The 22500-nt window shown below is 38.3% G+C and overlaps 2 protein-coding genes across 13 annotated transcripts in view; one reads left to right on the forward strand and one right to left on the reverse strand.

Moving 5' to 3' along the window:
- Positions 1 to 770, reverse strand: part of LOC146451881 (uncharacterized) — a 1012-nt gene extending 242 nt beyond the window's left edge. Inside the window, exon 1 of the mRNA XM_085098622.1 lies at positions 1 to 770. This exon is cut by the window's left edge and continues 242 nt beyond it. Coding sequence (XP_084954748.1) covers positions 1 to 770 — 770 coding nt within the window.
- The window catches only part of LOC146451878 (F-BAR domain only protein 2-like), a 35544-nt gene extending 14636 nt beyond the window's left edge, over positions 1 to 20908 (forward strand). For 2 of the 12 annotated variants that reach the window (XM_085098571.1, XM_085098570.1), the window contains 2 exons: positions 5606 to 5750; positions 7402 to 7675. In XM_085098571.1, coding sequence (XP_084954697.1) covers positions 5620 to 5750; positions 7402 to 7675 — 405 coding nt within the window. In that variant the 5' untranslated portion in view covers positions 5606 to 5619. Of the gene's footprint in view, positions 1 to 3034; positions 3172 to 5605; positions 5751 to 7401; positions 8925 to 9410; positions 9554 to 13235; positions 15513 to 16577; positions 16676 to 18511; positions 18771 to 19220 lie in introns of those variants that run through there. The other 10 variants (XR_014859913.1, XR_014859912.1, XR_014859909.1 and 7 more) reach the window with 10 other exon arrangements.
- Positions 20909 to 22500: the final 1592 nt, after the last annotated feature.

Consider the following 22500-nt stretch of genomic DNA (forward strand, 5'->3'; position numbering starts at 1 on the left):
TTATTATCCGTGTCATATAGGTCACCCCTTTCAATGCAAATGTTGTGCAAAACGCACGCAGCAATCACAGTCTTTTTTAGGGTGCTCGTTTTTTGTTCAACCTTTTTCAATGCAATTCTCCAACGAGCTTTCAACGTGCCAAATGCTCGTTCAACTACAGATCGTAGCGCACTGAACTTTACGTTAAACTTTCTCTGCTCAGGAGTCAGGCGTCCTCTGTCCGGGTAGGGTTTTACTAGCCAGTTCATTAGTGGATAGGCACTGTCGCCTGCTAGAAGGGGCCTTATTTCTGTTCCATTTATATTGCATGTTGGACCGCTAAGAATTTGCTCGTTCTCTGCTAGTTCATAAAGACCACTTAGCCTAAGAACTCGCGCATCATGTATACTGCCAGGATAACCTACTGTAACATGTATAAATTTTAAATTTGAATCAACTATTCCTTGGAGATTCACACTGTAGTGCTGCTTTCGATTAAAATAATCTTCATGATTGTCTGGTGGAGCATTTATTTCTATATGACATCCATCGATTGCTCCCATTATTTGGGGTATTCCATAAGACTCTTCAAACTCGTCCATTTTATTCCGGATTTCCTGAATTGTTAGAGGGAATTTTATAAAGCGGTCTTTCAAATTTGAAATGGCTTGCTCAAACTCGCTGCAAATACTCTTCGCTGTTGACTTTCCAAGGCCAAATTGCAATCCACAACTTCTATAGCTGTTACCTGTTGCGAGTCGCCACAGTGCAAGACCAACTCTTTCTTCCATGCTGACCGGGGATCTAAACCTCGTGTGCTGCTTTTGTAAGTTCACCCTCACAAGATCACATAAGTAGTCAAAGGTTTCGCGTGTCACTCTAAAATGTTCTTTCCAAAGAAAATTGAGTGCTGGAGTTGCCAACAAACTACGGAACCAGTTTTGTGGACGTGGCCAAAGCCAAGCTCTTCTTCGTCTACGTTGCGCGATTTGTTGATTCATTTGACTAAAAAACATCAACATAGCCCGGCGTTGGTTTCTTTGTCTTATTCTAAATTCTTCCTCCACAAAGAGAAAGTGATAGGCTTGGTGAAGTAGCAAAGCCCGCTGTCGATGCAGTAAAAAATATATTAACCAAACAAGGAAGGCAATTTTCACCCTTTGAGGTTGCATGATGTAAGGTAGAAGCTAAAATGTTTGGCGCACTCACGCACATGGCTGCATAGTTGGCGCGGAAAATGATTGACGGCTCTGTCACTCGAAGTGTACTTAGAATTTGAAATATGAACGCTTATCAGGGTAAGTTAACATACGTGTTCTGAAGTATACTTGAACTCCCTGCATACTTAAGGTCTACTTACTAAGCTAGTATGAACCCACCTATTGTCTTTGAAGCGCCACGGCAAGAACTGAAAAAAATGATATCTCCGGTTCTCTGTGACAGAATTCGCTGATTCAAACGGTAAAATTCTCTCCATTCATAGACAAGATTTTTCTTCAAAGTTTCTGTGATGCGTCGATAACATATATTTGATTTTTCTGCAAAGAAAAGTTTTGATTTTTCAGCACGCGCCGGCCTGAGTCCCTTGTGAAATGTTATTGTCTTTGAAGCGTCACGGCAAGAACTGAAAAAAACGATATCTCCGGTTCTTTTTAGCAGAATTCGCTGATTCAAACAGTGAAATGCTCTCTCTTCAAAGCCAGGATTTTTTGCAAAGTTTCTATGATGCGCCGATCACATTTTGTGAACATTATGCGCCGAACATTACGCATTATTTTTTGGCAAGTGAACGTTTATAAAATTATGCCGCCGTGAGCGTAAGCTTTAGAAAAGACCATAAAAATATCAAGTGGTTCCCTCTTAACGTGAGGCTTATCATTTTGGCAACATTTTTTATTTAATGTGGAGATTTGGGCAATACTTGATACTCATGCACTCAATATGATGCTCGACAGCGGTCAACAACAAACAGTCGATATAAACACAAGACGATCGACGGACAAGCAGCTTGACCACCAGTTTTTAGCTTATTTGAAATGCCCATTGAAATCAACAATGACCTTTTCACAATTGAAGAAACAATAGGCTAGCTCATACACACTAATGATCGCGTATGCCTATAAGTCAATACGCGTATGCGTATAAGTCAATACGCGTATGCGTATATACACATACATGTATTATATGCGTTTTACGCGCATATTTTGGTTCGCTTATTTCTGAGCTGCACTGTATATGAAAGAAATGTGATGGTATATTTCCAGCCTGGTGAATGAATGAGAATGATGATTATTCTAGAAAGTGACGCAGGCATAAGTACTCGGAAAAAAGAAATGCGAGTGCTCCTATCAGGAGTCGAACCTAAGACCTTCTGATTACTAGTTTGGATGCTCTTCCACTGAGCTGCAGGAGACTCGTGGGAGCTAAGGCCATTAAACTAGGTTCATGGGACAAACATCCTGCATACCGCTAGGATTTGAATGTCGAACTCTGGAAATTGTTTGTTTCCTTTATCTGAGCAATCAGTGTATAGCATTATATGCACATGTCAAGAATTCCTTCAAACATGTGCTTTTTGAAGTGACTTCAACCTTCTTATATTGTGCTCATGGAAGTAAGACACTTCATAATGGCAAAAGTTCTAAATTTGAGCCATTTGCAGGAAATAACTTCAAACTAAAGCATGTTCAATTATTATAACATATGACTCCTTTAATTCTTTCTCACCTAAATATGTAGTACTCAATGCATCAATGAAATGTTGTCATGATCATTGTGTTTTCTCACCTGGAAGTCACTTCTGATTAGACCCACAAATTCTCATACTGTCTTTAGGAAGATAAATCAGTCAATCGTGGTTCTTGTAGTGGCAAAAATTTTTTATGAATGTCAGTATTCACTTTCCCACTTGCCACAAATGTTTTTGTTTGTAGTATAATTGTTGTTGACCCACTGACAGCCCGTTTGCAAACAAATATGGGACGCATTATTCCTTAGCACGAATGGAAGGCAAAATTTCCCCTGCTGAAAAAGATTTTCTCTCAATGTGTTGAAGGAGATGCATAGAGATGTTTGTACCCACATCTGAACTCTTTGAAGCTTATGAAAGTGCCGTGTCAGTTTGGACTGATGGAAATAATCAGCGTCAATGACCAAACAAAGTTTTTAATGAAGAGAAGCAGCTTAAGTAGGGTAAGTATGTAGCTGGCCATCAATGCTTGTATAATTGTGCAGTCCTTGCAATAAGCATAATATTTCCTTACAGAGATGCCAAAACAACAGCAGAGCCTTTTATTGCTAGATTTTTCATTTTGTCAACAGCAGTTGAAAGAAGCCATCATAGATCACGGCCAAACATAAAGATTGCACCATGTGGCCTGGCGTTAAAAATGGCCAGAGGGGCTACAATAATGGCATAAAGTTAAAATGCCCTTATCGGTGCTCTCCAGGTTTTGAGTCTGGCGTGCGTTTAATGCAACAGAAAATAGCCCTTTTCACGGTTAACTCTGCTCATTTGAATAACAATGAAATCTAGCATGTATGTGAGGCAATTTCGGGCTATTTTGTAGTTTTAGCCCGAAATTGCCTTGCATCCATGTTGGAAAACATTGTAATGCAAGTGAGAAAAATTAACTGTGAAAAGGGCTATTGCAGTTTTATGTCCATGAACCCCACACCAGTTCTTCAATCGAGGTGCAATTCAGTTGATATTTATTTTTTTGTGTTTATCATCATCATCATTCATCTTGATTGCCATAATCGATTGTTATCACGCAGTCATTCCCTGCAACCAAAGAACTCAGTGCTATAGTGAAAATGACATCCTTATGCATAAAAGTGGACAATTTCAAAAGAAATATACAAAATTTGCTTTTAAAATTTGCTTTGACAGAGCTGGAAATAACTGCCTCATGGACACCAGTCAAGATGACTGAAAGTTGACCAGTCAAATCCCCAATCAGGCCAGACATTGTCCATTGAGCAGCCGTTATTTCCAACCCTGCTTTGATTATGAGTTGTTTAGGATGTGATTTCATTTTAAAACATCTGTGTAAGTTAGTTGCATTCATGAGTTTGCTCATAGATACCTTTGATTACGGTCATGTTGAATCGCAGACCATGCAGACTGTAGACTGAGTGTTATTTTTTTTTTACTTGTACCTTAATTTTTCTTGTGATTTTCTCATTTTTTAGCCATGACCATTACAGGTACACATATGATGCATTTCAAGGGTTTTTTGAAGGGCTGAAAATGGCCGGGTTGGGTATAATTGGAAAGGCACTGTGGCTCCCATCTTCATTGAATAAAAAAGCATCCAGTCCTTCCAAGAACCTCTGTAGATTTTCTTCCTTGCATCGTGTTGTTGGCGAATGTAACTTGAGACATAATATGTGAAGGAATTTGGTTGCCTAGCGCATGACCAAAATCTTGCCAGTGTTTTCAGCATGGCAATTCCTTTTTACGTCCGAACAACGGCTTCTGTCAGTGTTTTATAACTTTAGTAGAAGCTTTAAATCTTGCAAAAGTTGCTATTTTGGCTTTATCAAATAGAACGCACTGAATATAGAAATGTGTCAAGCGTCGTGGTACTCAGTAGACTCGCATTGTTTTCGTTTGTTCCGGGTAATCGATCTTATCGCTCACACTGGACCCGAATGAATGAAATTTTGCAAAGTTGAAGTTTCCTATTTTACGCTAAGCCTTGCATCTTTAAAGTAAACTGAACGATTACATTTTGCGGCCGGAGATAGTAAATGCTTGAGGTTGAGTGAGGGAAAGTTCATGATAAGTCAGCAAATATGCAAATGGGAGCCAAAGCGTGCTAGGGGAGCGAAGTCTGTTGAAAATCATTTAGTGGATTTATTGATTTTATTCCGGGTCGCAATTTATTTGTTTGTTCTATATGATTTTTTACCCACAAATACTGTATAATTCTCTAACTACCTACTGAAACATCATTGCCACAAGGGATAAATAAGAAAAGCGTTTAGAAATATAAAGAAACAAGTTAAATCCCTTCATGGTCTACACAGAGCTCGTTCCAGAAAGTACAGAAACTCTGCACTGCCGGTGTTTTATTCCTGTTTTAGCTTGTCACACACAGAAATCTGTCTATTGTAGTCTTGACATCTTCAATTCTACAGATTTATTCATCATTTCATTTCGTTTTGCAAAATACAGCAAGCCTTGTGGCAAGCATTTTTTTTAAAACTGACTAGATGCGCATATGCAGATTTTTAGACGCGTATACTCGTCTGCAGCAGACGCGTTTTACGCGTATGTTTTGGTTCGCTTAATTCTGGCCTGCACTGTAACAAAGGAAGCGGGGAAACTAGTGAAAGTATTAACTACTTTAATTAATGTCTCACAAGAAAAAAAATAACACTCAGTCTGAACAGTCTGCAGTGAGATCTGCAGTCTGCATGGTCTGCATTTCAACATGACTGCTTTGGTTATCTTTTTGTTACAGAAATGGTCCACAGGGGTAGACCATTTCTCCTGACCCATGTTTGAATCCATCCAAAACTGGGAAGTTGACCTTATAAGCATGCTTGTGGCATGTAGAATGTTAACTGTATTGACAGGGTAATTTAAAATATTTATGTATTATTTTGTTGGAAATAGAAACTGGGCAACAAATGACCAGAAAAAAGAGATACAGGTGTTTGGATCATTACAAAATACTGCACAGAGGAAATCCAAGAATGTTTGGTGGCACTATATACAGGAAGAAACAGGATTCAGTAAACTTGAAAAGGAAGGGTAAAAGGTATGCACTTACTGCTGCATGTTGATTACTATTTTCCAGAATCGTTTTGTCTGACAACAGAAACAAAAATAATTGTCTAGTTTTGTTATAAATTTATTATCACTACAGTGGAATAAAATTGTCGATTAGTGCCCCTGACCAGAGACAGAGTAAGTCGGAATGAACTGAAACTTGAAAAATGTTAGGCTAATGGTTGTCAAGTTTTGATATTCTTGTTTCCAAAATGCGCTAGATCAGAGTACGAGTTGTTCTTGTCAAGAATTGAGTTGATTTTTCTCCTCTCTTTGTTCTAGAATTATTTTGTAGCAAAGTGAAGGTCTTATTTCATCATTTTTAACTAAAGAGGTTAAAACTCTGTTGATCATTTTGTTTATTCTCATTTTTTGTATGTTTGATCACAGAAAGATGTTGTAGGGAGAAATTAGATGCTGAGCACTATTGGGACTTTAAGGTTTTATAACATAGAAGGCAAAATTACTTACTCCTGATTGACCAAGCGGCAAAAATTCTTGCTCCTGATTGGCTGAGCACGCCATTTCTACATTTTGTTGGTTTCTTCATTTTGTACTGCAACAACAACAACAACAACTTCTTTCAGGTTCTTCGGAGTTTGACTTATTAAGCAGGATTGGTTGTGCCAAAAATGCTTGGAAATCAAGTGCTACAGCATCTACAAAATTCCTAAAGGTGAACTTTCGTTTCTTACAAGAAGCAGCAAGGATTATTTGTGTCAAAAGCTAAACACTTGATCGGATTTGTTTGGTTGAAAAACTAAAAACATCATTTGTCGCTATGACCAAGCCCTTTCACCTGGCTACAGCTTCTTCCAACAAACAATAACCGAACAATAATAACAGTGCCCTTTTGATGGGAGGAAGGAGCCTTTATAATTCAGTGGAAGAAATTACTCTGCAAGTTCCTTCATTGGACCCACGGGTTGCTATTTTTATAGATCTGTGATTGTGTGATTTTCAAGCAGTAGAAAGCTTCACAGTGCAGGTGAATCAAAATTATTGATGCCTAACATTTGGTTTAATTGTTGTTAGTTTGCCCATGAATTAAACTTTTATTCTCTCCAAATTACATCTATATATACCATCAACTTTTCTCATTTTGTCTGTTTTGTACGCTAAGAAACAGGTGAATTGTTTGTTTGTTTTTCTTACGGATGAGTGTTTTTACTCGGGGCCCAGGCTGACTGTTTTATGAAGTGCCTAGATAGTGTTAGGAAAATTTTGTCCTCTATGTTATAAACACGTAAGCGCAATGACTCCTAGTAGAATTAAGGATTAATTTTCACTTGTATTTTCAAATTTTTGCAAATTGCCCTCGTCGCTGCGCAACTCGGGCAATTGTGAAAACTTTGAAAATACGCCTGGAAATTAACCTGTAATTCTACTCGGCCTCATGCGATTACACATACTAAAAGGAAATTACAAAATAATAAAATAACTGTGGTGATTGTAATAATTATTGTTGCCATCACTCAGACAACAGCTGCATAAACCCTGTAGGCACACATTCTTGCTGAGAAAAATGAGCAATGAGACAGCAAGTAGCAGATTTAGAAAGTTCTTAACAAACAAACTGAAAAGTTGGCTGGGTTGTGTGAGGCCGCAGGAAACTTGATTAAATTCTGCTTTGGTTTCAGACAGTACAGCACAGCTTATGGAATTGGCAGGAGTACAGGTTTTGTTCTTGTCGTTTGTACAAATTCTCTGGGTAAACGAGAAGTACAGTACGGCAGACAAAAGCTGGAGAAACCACTAGTACTGGCTTTCAAGGAAAGTGCCCTGCCCAAACACAGTGCCAGTCTGAGTAAATTGGACAGATCAAAGATATTGGGCAAATCATGTTTGGCAGATTTACAAGAACCACCTTCGTTATCCAAACTTGTTCATCATCGCTTCTCACCTTTTAGCTAAGATCAAGTATGTCTTATGTCAGAAAGCCAGAATAGTCTTCTTGGTGCATTTTTACTTCCTTTGGGACCATTTCTAGAATAGAAAGGAGTCTTTGGTTTTGTGTACATGACCTTTTTGCAAATGGGACTGATGGATGTCACTCATCTGGTGAGTTGTTTTACACATTGTTTATTTCGTTGGTGACCATTCAGGTGACGTTACCATTGTGGCGACCATGACTCACCAATAGCCCATGATTTTTCAGCATTGGAGAACTGTGCGCATTATACATGTATCGTTGGAGTTTCAAAGGGACAGCGAATTTTCAAGGCCCTGCTGGCTTCAAACAGTGATCTTTTTTCCTTCAAGAGACCCGCTTAGTCTCTGTGGTCCAGGGAAAGGAATCGATGAAAGAAAGGGAGGTCGAGCCGTGTGGTCTCCAGGCAACAATAGGTCTTCTGGCATGGCTGTACTTTTACATCCTCTGCAATGTAAAGCCGCAGGAAACTTGATTAAATTTTGTTTTGGCTTCATACAGTACAGCACAGCTTATGGAGTTTGCAGGAGTAGAGGTTTTGTTCTTGTAGCTTTTACAATTCTCTGGGTAAATGAGAAGTACAGTTTAACGGCAGACAAAAGCTGAAGAGACCAGTAGGACTGGCTTTCAAGGAAAGTGACCTGCCCAAACACAGTGCCAGTCTGAGTAAATTGTACAGAACAGAGATATTGGACAAATCATGTTTGGCAGATTTACAAGAACCACCTTTGTACCACAAACTTGTTTGTCATCGCTTCTCACCTTTTAGCTAAGATCAAGTATGTCTTATGTCAGAAGGCCAGAATGCTCCCCTTTGTGCATTTTTACTAGCTTTGGGACCATTTCTAGAGCAGAAAGGAGTCTTTTTGGTTTTGTGTGCGTGGCCTTTTTCCAGACGGGACTGATGGATGGCTCTCATCTGGTGAGTTGTTTTACATATTGTTTATTTCATTGGTGACCGTTTAGGTAACGTTGCCGTTGTGGCGATCATGACTCACCAACACCCCATGATTTTTCAGCGTTGGAGAACTAATCGCATTATATCATTGGAGTTTCAAAGCGACAGTGGGTTTTCAAGGCCCTGCTCGCTTCGAACAGTGATTTTTTTTTCCTACAAGAGACCCACTTAGTCTCTGTGGTCCTGGGTAAGGAATGGACAAAAGAATGGTGGGTTGGTTGAACTGTGTGGCCCCCAGGCACCAATCGGCCTTCTGGCGTGACTGTTCTTTTACATCCTCTGCAATTACCAACTTTAAAACAACGAACTAGCTCATGTACATGCTAATGAGTCTGACTAGATGCTCATCTGTAGATTATTAGACGTGTATATGTGTCTGCAGTGCACGTGTTTTACGCGTATGTTTTGGTTCGCTTAATTCTGGCCTGCACTGTAACAAAGGAAGCGGGAAACTAGTGAAAGTATTAACTACTTTAATTAATGTCTTACAAGAAAAATTAAGGTAGAGGTAATAAAAAAAATAAAACTCAGTCTGCACGGTCTGCAGTCTGCAGTCTGCATGGTCTGTGTTTCAACATGACTGCTTTGATTATCTTTTTGTTATTGAAATGGTCCACTGGGGTAGACCATTTCTCCAGACACATGTTTGAATTCATCCAAAGCTGAGAAGTTGACCTTATAAGCATGCTTGTGGCTACTACAATGTTAACTGTATTGACAGGGTGTCTTAAAATATGTTTGTATTTTTTCGTTGGAAATAGAAACAGGGCAACAAATGACCAGAAAAGAGATGCAGGTATTTGGACCATTACACAAGACTGCACAGAGGAAATCCAAGAATGTTTGGTTCCACTATACACAGGAAGAAACAGGAATCAGTAAACTTGAAAAGGAAGGGTAGAAGGTATGCACTTACTGCTGCATGTTGATGACTATTTTCCAGAATCGGTTAGGCAGCAGAATGCAATGCAACTGTCCACAGATGAATTGTCAGGCAGAAGACCTCAGTCATCTGCAGTATATATTTCTAAAAACATGAATTTTTTTTATCCTTGCAAAAATTTTGTTGCATTAGGGTAAATGGTGGCTCTGAAGTACACTCACCTGGACATTGAAATTTAATTTTGGGGTTATAAAAGCCTTAATGATCAAATTTTTACCTCTTGAATTTTTAGGTATATCACATAGAATTCTAGGAAAGATTAAAAACGCTGTTTACGATTTCTAAATATCTGCATTGGTTTCGGAGATATTTAACTTTGAAAAATGTGTAAAATATGTAAATGAGAGGACTGATGACGTCATACTATCAACTCAATACAACATCAAGTATATAAATAGAGCTATCTCAGTCAATTTACAGCAGAGACCATTGAAACCTGGTAGGCTAATAGTTCTAAAGGCAATACACCTACAGCTATAAAAAATTTGGTTCCCATGGCAACTCACTCTTTTCCAGTCCCCTCCAACCTGATTTCAATATTTTAGTGATTTTCAGCTTGAAAAACATTTAACAAGGCCACGAACTCGACCTAACATACTTATACGCTTGCTGGATCATGCAAATGAGGCACCATTGGTAAATATCAAAACAGAATGCCAACGGTGGCCAGCAAAGCCTTAAGTATCAGAGAGGACTGGAACCCAGTATGTTGCCATGGTAACAAAACTGATAAGCTCATATTGTGGAGCGCACCTAGAACTATGTCACTGCAAAGAATCAAGCATTTCTGATACAAATTGGCTGAGATATCTTTTTTCATAATATTTGATTAAAATTCGGTTGATAATATGACGTCATCATTTGGCTAATTTGCATATTTTAAAAACTTGAATATCTCTGGAACAAAAAGAGATATTTGAAAATAGTAACCCGTACGAAAATTCTGAGTTAGACGCGAGCGAGATTCCAGCCTGAGAAATGAGCGAGACGTAGCCAAACACTAATCAGGCTTGCAAGAGCGTGGCATTTTGAACGATAAATGAACGGGAATGGAGCGAGGCATTTGTGTCGGCGTGACATTTGTATTGCTGATGTTTCGCTGAAATTATGGCTTGAATTTGTCTCGCTAGAGTCGGGCTGTATTATGGCCTAAATTATAATGTAGGTAATTAAGGCAACACCAGATAATAAAAATAGCACGTACACATTAACTACCTGTCGTACTTCGCATCAAAAACTCATTTATTATAAATCTACGCAATGCCTACAAATTAAGGCTACAATGTATTTTAACAAAATTAAATGTTTCTGCATTTAATAGTACTTCCTGATGTAACTGAAACATCATAATTAGTGGGATGTTCACTACAAAGTGAACTGACATATGTGAGTTTAAAATGCTTTTTATCTTTTGATCTAGGAGGTGTACTCTACCCACGATGGTTTCTGTTTACGACTCTTCGATACAACTGGAAATTGAAACGAATACTAGCTATTCGAAAGGCTATTCAAAAACAAAACTGATTTAGCCTATTTGGTGCCATTGTGACTTTAAAATTATGAAAGAAAAACCGAGTATAATTTTACAATACCTCATTCTAGCTCACTCCGATCTGTCGAGTAAATACCTAAAAACCACGAAACGCCTTGTATACAAGTATCGGGCGGTATTTTGCTGGGTATTAACAGTAAACCTTTTGCTGTTACCTCCAAAATATATATAATATAAGAGAAAGGAAGAGTTGCTCAAGGTGTGCCGTTTATTTCCTGCTGTTTCCCTTGCTGCCCCAGAAGCTTTCGTCTTGAATAGCTATCTTGATTCCTAAAGATTTAATTGATTTGTTTTGGTTGCGTAGCGGCCCTTTTGGTTTGCAGAAACACATCACGCATTCTGAAAAACAACGTAGCTGAAAATGAAGAAGTAATTTAGAGCTGCTATAGTGTTAGTCAGCTTTTTATCAACACCGCTTGAGCTTCACTGAGGGCCGATTAATTTGAGCACGCACTAGAAATAAGTTTAACCGTTAAATGCGCGCGCTCTGAAAACAGCAAGTTACATTATCGTCGGAACAACCCCACATGCATGTACATTTTTACAGCCGTGAATCGATCGTTTTCCATCCAGTGGGAATTGAGGTAAAGTACATCAATCATTTTATCATTATACTTACGTTTGGGACGCACATGGAGAATAAAATAATGAATCAAGAGGAAAGCCATTTGCTTATCTTGAATGCGCCAGTTTTACCAAGCTCTTTGAATTCATCCACCGGCCAGGGTACAACGAGAGTTTGGTACACTGACTTTTTTATCGCTGTGAAAGTATATGTAAGCATGTAAAATTCCATCCATATCTTCGGAAACCAACACAGTCAAAAAGATTATTCTGAAGAAAATGGAACTAAACGGTCAAATGTCTGAATGCAGAGCTTTCCTACTTGAACTGCCCGGCGCTAACATAACGGGATAAGATTTCAAAACAACAGCCAATCAGGAAAGTTGAGTTCTTGATCATGCGATAGGTATCAACTATCACTTTGCTTGAATTGTTTATTTCAGCAGTGCGTGATTCTCCCCCAATTTTTTATTGTATTTTATTTCGTGTAGGTTATAATATTGCACTCGGAGTCAAGTATTTCGCTTAAAACAATTTATAGCCATATCAATACTCATAAAGATCCTCGAAACATGCGAATCAATCATCTTCACGAACGTTGGTTTCTCGTCATGTTTGGAACACGCTCAGGGCCAGCCTTGTTGTCGCCCATATTCGTGCATTGCAAAATTCATGGTCTACAAACCCAGAGGAGGTAAATATTTTTTTAACTATCACATTGATGTATCGTTCTATTCTCTGCCATAACACAGCCTGGCAAATGTCACATTCATCCGTGTAAACCGCGTAAAACCAGTCTTGCTCAAGCACGCTAATTTCTGGCCATATTATCGCTCTGAACATAGCGAGACAAATGTCTCGTTCTACTGCTGTAGCAAGACAAATCTGCTGTCTCGCTTTGTCTCGTTCAATTTACGCCGCAAACATGACTTTATGGTCAGAATCAGGCCAGATTCTCGCCGTGTGAGGCGGTAAATTTTTGTACGGGAAACAGCATTCTTTTTCTTGTACAGACTACTTGTTTATGTTTTAAACTGGCTTAGATTTGAAAGACGCGAATTTTGTCATTGCAGCACTTTAAAGAAATTTAATTTTAGGCTTTATAATAAGTCCCAATTAATCAAATTGTATATTTTCCTCATTGTTTTCTCTGTTTCTTTGTTACTTAAGTTGGGAGAATTTATTCTAGCATCAAGACTTGTTCTCTTTGGTGATCATTTGTTTATTCTTATTAGTTGTTTTATCAAGGAAAGATATTGTAAGGAGAAATTAGATGCTGGTCACTATTGAGACTTTAAGGTTTAAAAGGAAATTACAAAAGAATAGTAATTATTATAATAATATTATTATTGTCACCATCACTCAGACAACAGCTGTGTAAACCCTGTAGGCACACATGCTTGCTGAGAAAAATGATTAATGAGACAGCAAGTAGCAGATTTAGAAAGTTATTAACAAAGAAACTGAAAAGTTGGCTGGGTTGTGTGAGGCCACAGGAAACTTGATTGAATTCTGCTTTTGTTTCAGACAGTACAATGCAGCAAAGCTTATGGAATTGGCAGGAGTACAGGTTTTGTTCTTGCAGTTTCTGGGTAAACGAGAAGTACAGTTTAACGGCAGACAAAAGCTGAAGAGACCACTAAGACTGGCTTTCAAAAAAAGTTACCTGCCCAAACACAGTGCCAGTCTGAGTAAATTGGACAGAACAAAGATATTGGGTAAATCATGTTTGGCAGATTTACAAGAACCACCTTCGTTACCCAAACTTGTTCGTCATCGCTTCTCACCTTTTAGCTAAGATCAAGTATGTCTTATGTCAGAAGGCCAGAATAGTCTTCTTGGTGCATTTTTACTTCCTTTGGGACCATTTCTAGAGCAGAAAGGAGTCTTTTTGGTTTTGTGTGCATGACCTTTTTCCTAACAGGACTGATGGATGTCACTCATCTAGCAGACAAAAGCAGAAGAGAGCAGTAGGAGTGGCTTTCAAGGAAGGTGACCTGCCCAAACACAGTGCCAGTGTCGGTAAATTGGACAACAGAACAAAGATATTGGGCAAATCATGTTTGGGAGATTTACAAGAACCACGTTCGTTACCCAAACTTGTTTGTCATCGCTTCTGACCTTTTGGCTAAGATCAAGTCTGTCTTATGTCAGAAGGCCAGAATAGTCCCTTTTGTGCATTTTTACTAGCTTTGGGACCATTTCTAGAGCAGGAAGGAGTCTTTTTGGTGTTGTGTGCATGACCTTTTTCCAAACAGGACTGATGGATGTCACTCATCTGGTGAGTTGTTTTACAAAGTGTTTATTTCGTTGTCGACCATTCAGGTGGCGTCACCATTCCGGTGACCGTAACTTACCAATAGCCCATGATTTTTCAGCATTGGAGAACTGTGCACATATTATACATGTATCATTGGAATTTCAAAGCGACAGCCGGTTTTTAAGGCCCTGCTTGCTTCGAATAGTGATCTTTTTTTCTACAAGAGACCAGTTTAGTCTCTGTGGTCCAGGGTAAGGAATCAATGAAAGAAAGGGAGGTTGAGCCGTGTGGTCCCCAGGCAACAATAGCTCTTCTGGTGTGGCTGTACTTTTACATCCTCTGCAATGTAAAGCCGCAGGAAACTTGATTAAATTCTGTTTTGGTTTCAGACAGTACAGCACAGCTTATGGAGTTTGTAGGAGTGCAGGTTTTGTTCTTGTAGTTTTTGCATTTCTCTGGTCAAACAAGAAGTACAGTTTAACGGGAGACAAAAGCTGGAGAGACCACTAGTACTGGCTTTCAAGGAAAGTGACCTGCCCAAACACATGAGTGCCATTCTGAGTAAATTGGAGAGAACAAAAGATATTTGGCAAATCATGTTTGGCAGATTTACAAGAATGACCTACGTTACCTAAACTTGTTCGTCATCGCTTCTTACCTTTTAGCTAAGATCAAGTATGTCTTATGTCAGAAGGCCAGAATAGTCCTCTTGGTGCATTTTTACTTCCTTTGCGACCATTTATAGAACAGAATGGAGTCTCTTTGGTTTTGTGTGCGTGACCGTTTTGCAAATGGGACTGATGGATGTCAGTCGTCTGGTGAGTTGTTTTACTTATTTTTTTTTTATTTCATTGGCGACCGTTTAGGTGATGTCACCATTGTGGCGACCATGACTTACCAATAGCCCATGATTTTTCAGCATTGGAGAACTGTGCACATTATACATGTATCATTGGAATTTCAAAGTGACAGTGGGTTTTCAAGGCCCTGCTTGCTTCGAACAGTGATCTTTTTTCCTACAAGAGACCCACTTAGTCTCTGTGGTCCTGGGTAAGGAATGGACAAAAGAATGGGGGGTTGGTTGAGCTGTGTGGTCCCCAGGCACCAATAGGCCTGCTGGCATGACTGTTGTTTTACATCCTCTGCAATAATTGGTAATTATTACCAACTACAAAACGGACTGCTTGTTGCGCTCTACAAAAGGTCTTTTAACCACGAGACAGTCAAAGATCTTTGCAAGCAAGACACTATGCCTTTGGAGGCAATGAACATTGACGTTGGCACATTTAAAGAAGAAACTGCAGACAACTGTGCTGGATGCAGGAAGTTTCCATGCCAGGCAAAGAAGAAAAGACAGTAGAGGAAGGCACAGTTCTGCAGTTCACAGTTCAGACTACATCCATGCACAGTGCAACAGAGACTGCTTCCACCAACACTCTACTGCATCAATATCTTCAGCCACAAGTTAAGCTTTTTGTCACCAAGCAATACAACATCTCTTGAGACTGATGGATACCTTCTGCTCTTCACTAAGTGGAATTGAGGTGAGAACACTGTCCATATATTTTTATGAGGTTTGTTCTTTTGGTCAGCAGCTCATCTTGTATTTATCCAGGTTAATTTTAAAAGTAAAATGCCATTTTAGAAGGAGTCAGTTTGACCTTGAAAGACTCAGTAAATTAAACATTTTTATAAATTATGAAAGTCGTCTTGTGAAAACGAATAGTCACAAAATATATTTGGCCAATTCTGGTATTCCTGCTAGAGTTATGTTGGGTGAGAAAATTGTGAATTGAAGGGACTCATCTTTGCAGCTGTTGCAGCAGTTCGTTGCAGTGATTTTGTGCATTACAAATGCTATTTGACACACTGCAGTTTTTCTCGCAAATTGGCTCACATTGCATTTGAACATGTTGCCCCCATTACTTCATGATACTTGTGTAGAGGTTATTTATTCTGTGAAAGTGACTGACTGTTGATTTCTTGTATTCAGCAAAGGACAGCTGAGTGGTAGTGATGATTTCAATATGGCTTTATTCTTGGTTTTCATGTGACGTCACCAAATTCTAGAATTCAAAACTGGGGGGCCTACAAAATTTTTACCTTCATTCAAGGAAAGATTACCTAAAAATATGCCTGTTCACAATTTCTTAGCTCGATGTCATGCTTCCTTTTGAAAATAGAACAGTTTCAATTTCCGAGTTTCCACCGTGCGTGACGTTAGGAGGACGGCCGTGACAGAGCTTTTCCTTATCTTAAAAATGACTGTTCGGGTGATTTTCAGCATTCTAAACAATTCAAGTTTGAGGAGAAATATTAATCTAAACATTCGAAAATTCACAAGGGCAAACAAACCTCTTTTCTGGCAAAAGTAAACTCCAGATGTTTTTTTCCTATTTCCGGCCGCCATGTTTGTGCCCCTCAGAGGGACACAAACATGGCGTCTCCATACTAAGCTCTATAAATTTATGTGGAACATTTTGTCCAATAACTCGAGTACGGAATACCGCACAGACCTGACACTTGGACAGATGCCTTATTTATTTATCCTCTATACCATGTCAATTTCTTGACTTCATTCATGGAATGGTTTCGATTTTTTTTTTCAGTGGCGTGACAGTGAAAACCGAGAATTGGCTGATCACTTGATCAATCTGGGTAAGGATCAAGTTGTACTTGTTACAATATTGATGTCATCAAATAACAGGTAAGGAGATATATCCCTGTTAATTTGTGCGAAGTCTCTGTCAAGAATAATTATATTTTGTTAATCAAATCACTACTTTTGTTTTTTGCTGCTCAATAAATATTTTTCATTTTTCAAGTTACCTCTCTGAATAGGATCAAAAGTTGTTAAAATAAAGTACAGTCGACCCCCGATAACTCAAACCCTGGCTTACTCGAACCTTCCGCTAACTCAAACCAATTTTCCTTTCCTTTCAGGTCATTTTCTATACAATTTTACCCTTGATAACTCGAACTCCCGACAACTTGAACCTTTTCCAATTTCCCTTGAAGGTTCGAGTTTTCGCGAGTCTACTGTATAATCAACAATGCTGAAACCAGGGCCTGGTTGTTCAAAGCCTGATTAACCTAATCTTGGATTGAAGTGAACTTTGACAAAACTTTAATTACTAATAAATAAAGATTCTTCCATAGATTATTGTCTGTAAGTTATGACTTACAACATCTCTTTACCATTAACCTAAAATTAGTTTTTAAAAACATTTTTAACGAGTGAGATAAGAACCTCGGTCAATTTTTAATCAGGGATTAGCGCTACCTGGCCTTCTAACAACCGGGCCCAGGTGAAGGCTCAAAACATTATGGATGAGAAGGTTAATTTCTTAATTTATTACACCCATTTTGAAATCTCTGGTGATCCTTGCAATTTGATTGGCTCTCAACATTCAGTGCGATTTATTCCCAAGTTGCACCGTTTTTTTCTCTAAATTGCATCCTTTCTTTATCCCATCAAAATGGAAATGAAGTAACAAAAATAGAATATTAATATTGACAATGATACTCTGTGGTTTCAAAATAGATATGATAAAGTGGTAATTGAAATTTGTGTCATGCAATTTTGGTCTGAAATCATACTTGTGATTTCAAATCAAACTTGCGCTGCGCGCTTGTTCAATTTTTGAAATCACGCATATGATTTCAGACCAAATTGCAGTCCACTCAGTTAAATTACCATTATAAATAATTTATTGTGGTGCTGCATTAGTGGGGAATGTATGGTTTTATCAACAGAGTTGATAACTAAAGCTAAATTAATTGCCACCATAAAGACATTGTGGAAGGAAGCCAGTTTACCTTGAGCAAGTTTACCAACTGAACTCTGTTGAGAAAACAAAGCATGCATAATATTATGGATGGTTGTTGTTCGTTAAAGTTTAGATAAAATTTGCATTTTGATATGGATCCAAAATATTCACTGAGAGCTTAACCTTCTGCCATAGAAGCAACGACAAGGGGATGTGCTGAGGAGGGCATGCATTGGCAACATTATTAAAAGCTACAAGCAATTGCAAAAAGAGTCGATACACTGTCTGTTATTGGGTATATTTTGGACACTGACCATTGTATTGCTTCCCTTCCCCCCCCCCACTATCAAAGTTGAATGAAATTGGCAATAACATTCAACCAAGCAAACCTCAAGATTGAAAGGGGGAGGGGAGATCTGAAAGTGTGTTACATTTTTTATTGCCCTTTTAGAGTGCATTATTTGCAGGAAATAGGAAAAATGTTGAGAGTATCTCAACCTTTTTGCAATTGCTTTCGGCTTCTCTGAGATTATATTTCTCGCAACTGTCCAGTAAAGGAGTTGATGAAGTCTATATTACTTAAGCCCCAGTAGTAACAAAGTTGTCTGTTGTACTTCCTCCTTGCTGCACATGTTATCACTCTTTCAAGTTATGACAATAAGGGAAATGATCATCAAATAAATTCTCCAAACTGATACCATAAGAAATTTTTGGAGAATAGTTACGAGAATCTAAATGTTGATATTTCCAGTTGTTCACTTGTTTTTGCTTAGGTAAAGACACATGATTTCTCTACAACTCCCCTGCAGCTGTGTTATTACTGGAAGTGTGAAGAGGAAATAACAGATCTCAGAGTGGATTATTGTTATAATCCTGCATACATCTCGGCTCCACGTTCCATTAGCAACTTGTCTGTTTTGGTTCCAGTGAATGGTAGGGTCACTATCATGCAATCCAAGCCACTTGCTAGTTGGTAAGATTTCTAGAGTTGCTCACACCCTGCTGACATTCTTCTGTCTCTGGTCATGCTGGGTAATATTGTTGTATTCTTCTTGTTAATAATTATGATCCCAGAGGGGGGCAGGGGGGGGGGGGATACTCAACAAAATTTTATACAGGGAGGCTCTGACCCAAGGCCAAACCCTAACTATTTAGAAAAGGCAACCCTTTTTAACCTTTTATAGGGTTTGGTAAGCTTTCATATAGCTATGGTGGTGACTCTGCATCTCTTATTCTCTGTCTCTGTTCGACATACTAAGGCCCTTTTAAATACCTAAATTATTGGGAAGGTCTTGAGGATGGGTATAGCTAGAATTGTCCTAGAGTAATGCTCTTTAGCATATTTAGTGAGTTCCCTAAATAAATACCTTCCATCATGACAGTCTATCTTTTCTGTAGAGTTTTAAAAGTGACAAACCAGTACAAGTAGTAACAGTATTTTTAAAGTGAGACTTAACCAGTCTATTATGAAATTAATTTTAGGTCTGCTCAAGAGTTATGTGGGAAATGCAGGAAGTCTCAAACAGTTCTGAATTTCAAGGTAAAAAAATGACCTCATTGCATTGCACCACCTCTACCACCACGAACCCAAGTAGCCAGGCAGAAAGAACCAACCCCTAACCACCCCCTCCCCCTTCTCTCCTTTTAGGTCAACCACCATTGCGAAGAAGAGGTCTTCAGAGCCGAACTCTCCGGCTACTAAACGTTTTGTGGAAAGCATTGACAATGATGGGGATGCTTGAGTCAAGCTTATGCATTCAATCAGCAGCAAATATTTCATCAAATGTCACACGCTGTGTCACACACTCTGCTTGCAGTTTAAATGTGGAGATCTTAGCAGGAGGAATTGCCACAACATCTCAAATCCTGTATGAGAACGTTGGCAAACTTTTGACACCTTTATCCAGCTGATAGCAAGCAAGGCGCTTTTCATAGAATAACAATGAGTATGGATGTGAGGATTCTCCTCTTCTATCCTCTCATGACTCTTGACTTTATGCTCTATAAAGGTAAATGGTCATGCAGAATTTGCTGTGTAGCAGAGAGTTTCCAACTCTTTGCTCATTAGGAACCATTACATTTATTTTTTACAAGAAACAAAATTATATTCTAGGGACCAATTGAATTGGGGTCTTGCATGCTGTGTGGTGTTCTCGTACAAATCAGTCAGGTGGCATTTTTTGTGCCTTTCTCCCTATAGTTTCTGGACTGAGAATTGTTAGCAAGCTGTCAAGATACCAATTGTCAGTGTTAAAAAATGGAAGAATAAGGTATCATAAACGAATAATGCTGAGGACGGCAGGATGCATCTTAATATATCCAGATACCCTAGCCATTGACGGTTATGAACTGGTAGCAGTGAAACAATGATACAATAATTGAATTAGTATGAACATGTAGTGGCAAACCCTTTTTCATATGAACAAAAAAAGTGCCCGGAGAGGCCTTTTTTTTTGGAGCCTTAAACATTTAGCTTCAGCCCCTTGAATTCTATTCAGTTGTACAACTTTTTGGATACAGCAGTAGAACCTAATAAAATGCAGACTTGTATTCTTACAATCATTTCAACCTATGGTATTTTGAAATGTAATGTAAAATGTATTGTAATGTATTTAATGTTAATGTCTAAATTAATTTGTTTTAAAAAGGAGATTGTCAAGGAAAGGCATTTCCAGCAAAAAGGTCATCAAGAATTAATAGCTAGCGTTTTGTTGACGTTTGGACGTAATGAGAGCATCACAAATTTCATACAAGTGCTTGTTGTGCTTATATGAGTCTTCCATATTAAATTACATGTTACCATGTAATAAAGGTTTAACTGTTTCAAAGGGTGTTCACACAGACAAAGCATTTTCATGGAACAAGAACGTTTTCAAAAAGATATTTGCTGAATGCCGTCACAATTATGTAGATACTATATTTGCATGTTCCTTGGTTAGAAAGTGATTAGTTGAATGTAAATTAACCCTATAAATCCCATTATCCCTTCACTGATGTCTTTATGTCTATGTTTTTGCTATGTTTGGAGAATTGATCTTTTGGTGGCCATTTCCTTTAATGTCACTATCTGCTTGGTTGTAATGTTCAAATAATGATATTGTAGAGATATTTTATTTGTTGTCACAAGTGAAGACTGGAGGGTTAATGCAAGACCATACAGCAGGAATAAATGTTGGGAGTGGTGTTGTAAAAAGTGACTGTTTGGGTAGTGGCAGGGGGGGGGGGGGTAGTTGGTTCGGATAGTTGCCACTTGTACAAGTTGCTTGGGGCAGTTTTTACAGTAGATTTGGATCTTAATAGAGTAGGAGATGGAGATAAACTTTTTTTCTCAATTTCTATCATCTCATTGGAAAGTATGGTACAAGTAATGTGTTTGTTTAGGAGTATAAAAATCTTGGTTCGGGGCTTGATAGATTATTTTGGGGTGGAAAGGTAAAGAAGTTATATTTACAGCGGTTACCAATGACACGCGACCAACGCCTTCAAAAGACTCCGATAAAGTTGCGGTTTGATGGACGTCAATCAGAGAAAAGCTGTTAAAATTATTTTGAATTCTTAGATCATTTCAAGGCAACAGAACCAAGAAATCGGCAGTTTTACCCGCTGACAGATGGTAAACTTTATGAAAGTTGGTTTTCGAGTAAGTAAAAAGAATGGGCATTGTTTAGATGAAGCTGTGTTTTTTTGTTTTTTTTTGAAACATTTAAAATCACTACCCGTAATAATTTTGCAAAATCAGCGGCGCTTGCAATTATCACGTGCAGTGAAAATTAAAATTTTTAATTCAAAATACCATTTATTTTCCCTTGATCTGGTTCGGAAATTAATTGAAATAAAGTTTATGTTCTCTTAGTCAGGTAAAATTCTTAGTTTCTTGTTGGGTTACCTTGGAATCTTGTCAGAATTCAAAAAAATTTCAACGACTTTTCTTTGATTGACGTCCATCAAAACGCAACTTTATCGCAGTCTTTTGAAGGCGATAGGTCGCGTGTCATTGTTAACCGCTGTAACGAGAGGTATTTGAAATGATAAGAGCTTGCACAGGAGAAATAAGTTGCTGTGCAACGCAGCACTAAAAGCAAGAATCCGGAATCCAGAAATGTGGAATCCGGAATCTGTTTGGTTTTGGTTTTCAGGATTCCTGGTTTTAGTGCTGCCCCTGGCCAGCCAACAAATTTGCTTCAGATTGGTTGGATTCTTGAACTTGCTTTGCGGGATTTTTTTATGTTATTTTTTGGAATGTTTTTAATTTTTTTTTAGTGTGCATTTGTTTTTATTTAGGAGTAAAGGATGAAGTTTTAGATTATTTTTTTTTTTTATTTTATTGTTATTATTATTGTTTTGGACTCTCCACTAAGTATTGGTGTTAAGTTAATTAACTTATGAACTGAAACATTTGACTGTCACTTTTTATACGTAAATATAACTTAGACAGGGGAAAGGTATGAACCTGGTTTGGTTGCTGAACACCTTACTCACTCTAAACCACTCACAGAAGTTGTACTCACATTATTTTCACCAAGGGGTGGTTGTCGGTGAAGAGAGAAAAGGCATGCACCTTAAATATCATATGGAAGAGGGTTGTAGACAATAAAGATAATACAAGCCGATACAGAAATGCCATTGTACGGCGAAAAAAGATAGCGTAAGAGAAAGAGAAAGAAGTGTATTTGTGGAGTGCAACGGATATGAGTTATAGGAAGGAAAATTTTTTGAATAGAATGCTTAGGTCAAATTTCATTTCTAGAAAAGAAATGAACAG

This window comes from Pavona decussata, unplaced genomic scaffold (assembly GCF_977016875.1).
Source record: "Pavona decussata unplaced genomic scaffold, jaPavDecu1.1 SCAFFOLD_383, whole genome shotgun sequence".
Taxonomy (NCBI): domain Eukaryota; kingdom Metazoa; phylum Cnidaria; class Anthozoa; order Scleractinia; family Agariciidae; genus Pavona; species Pavona decussata.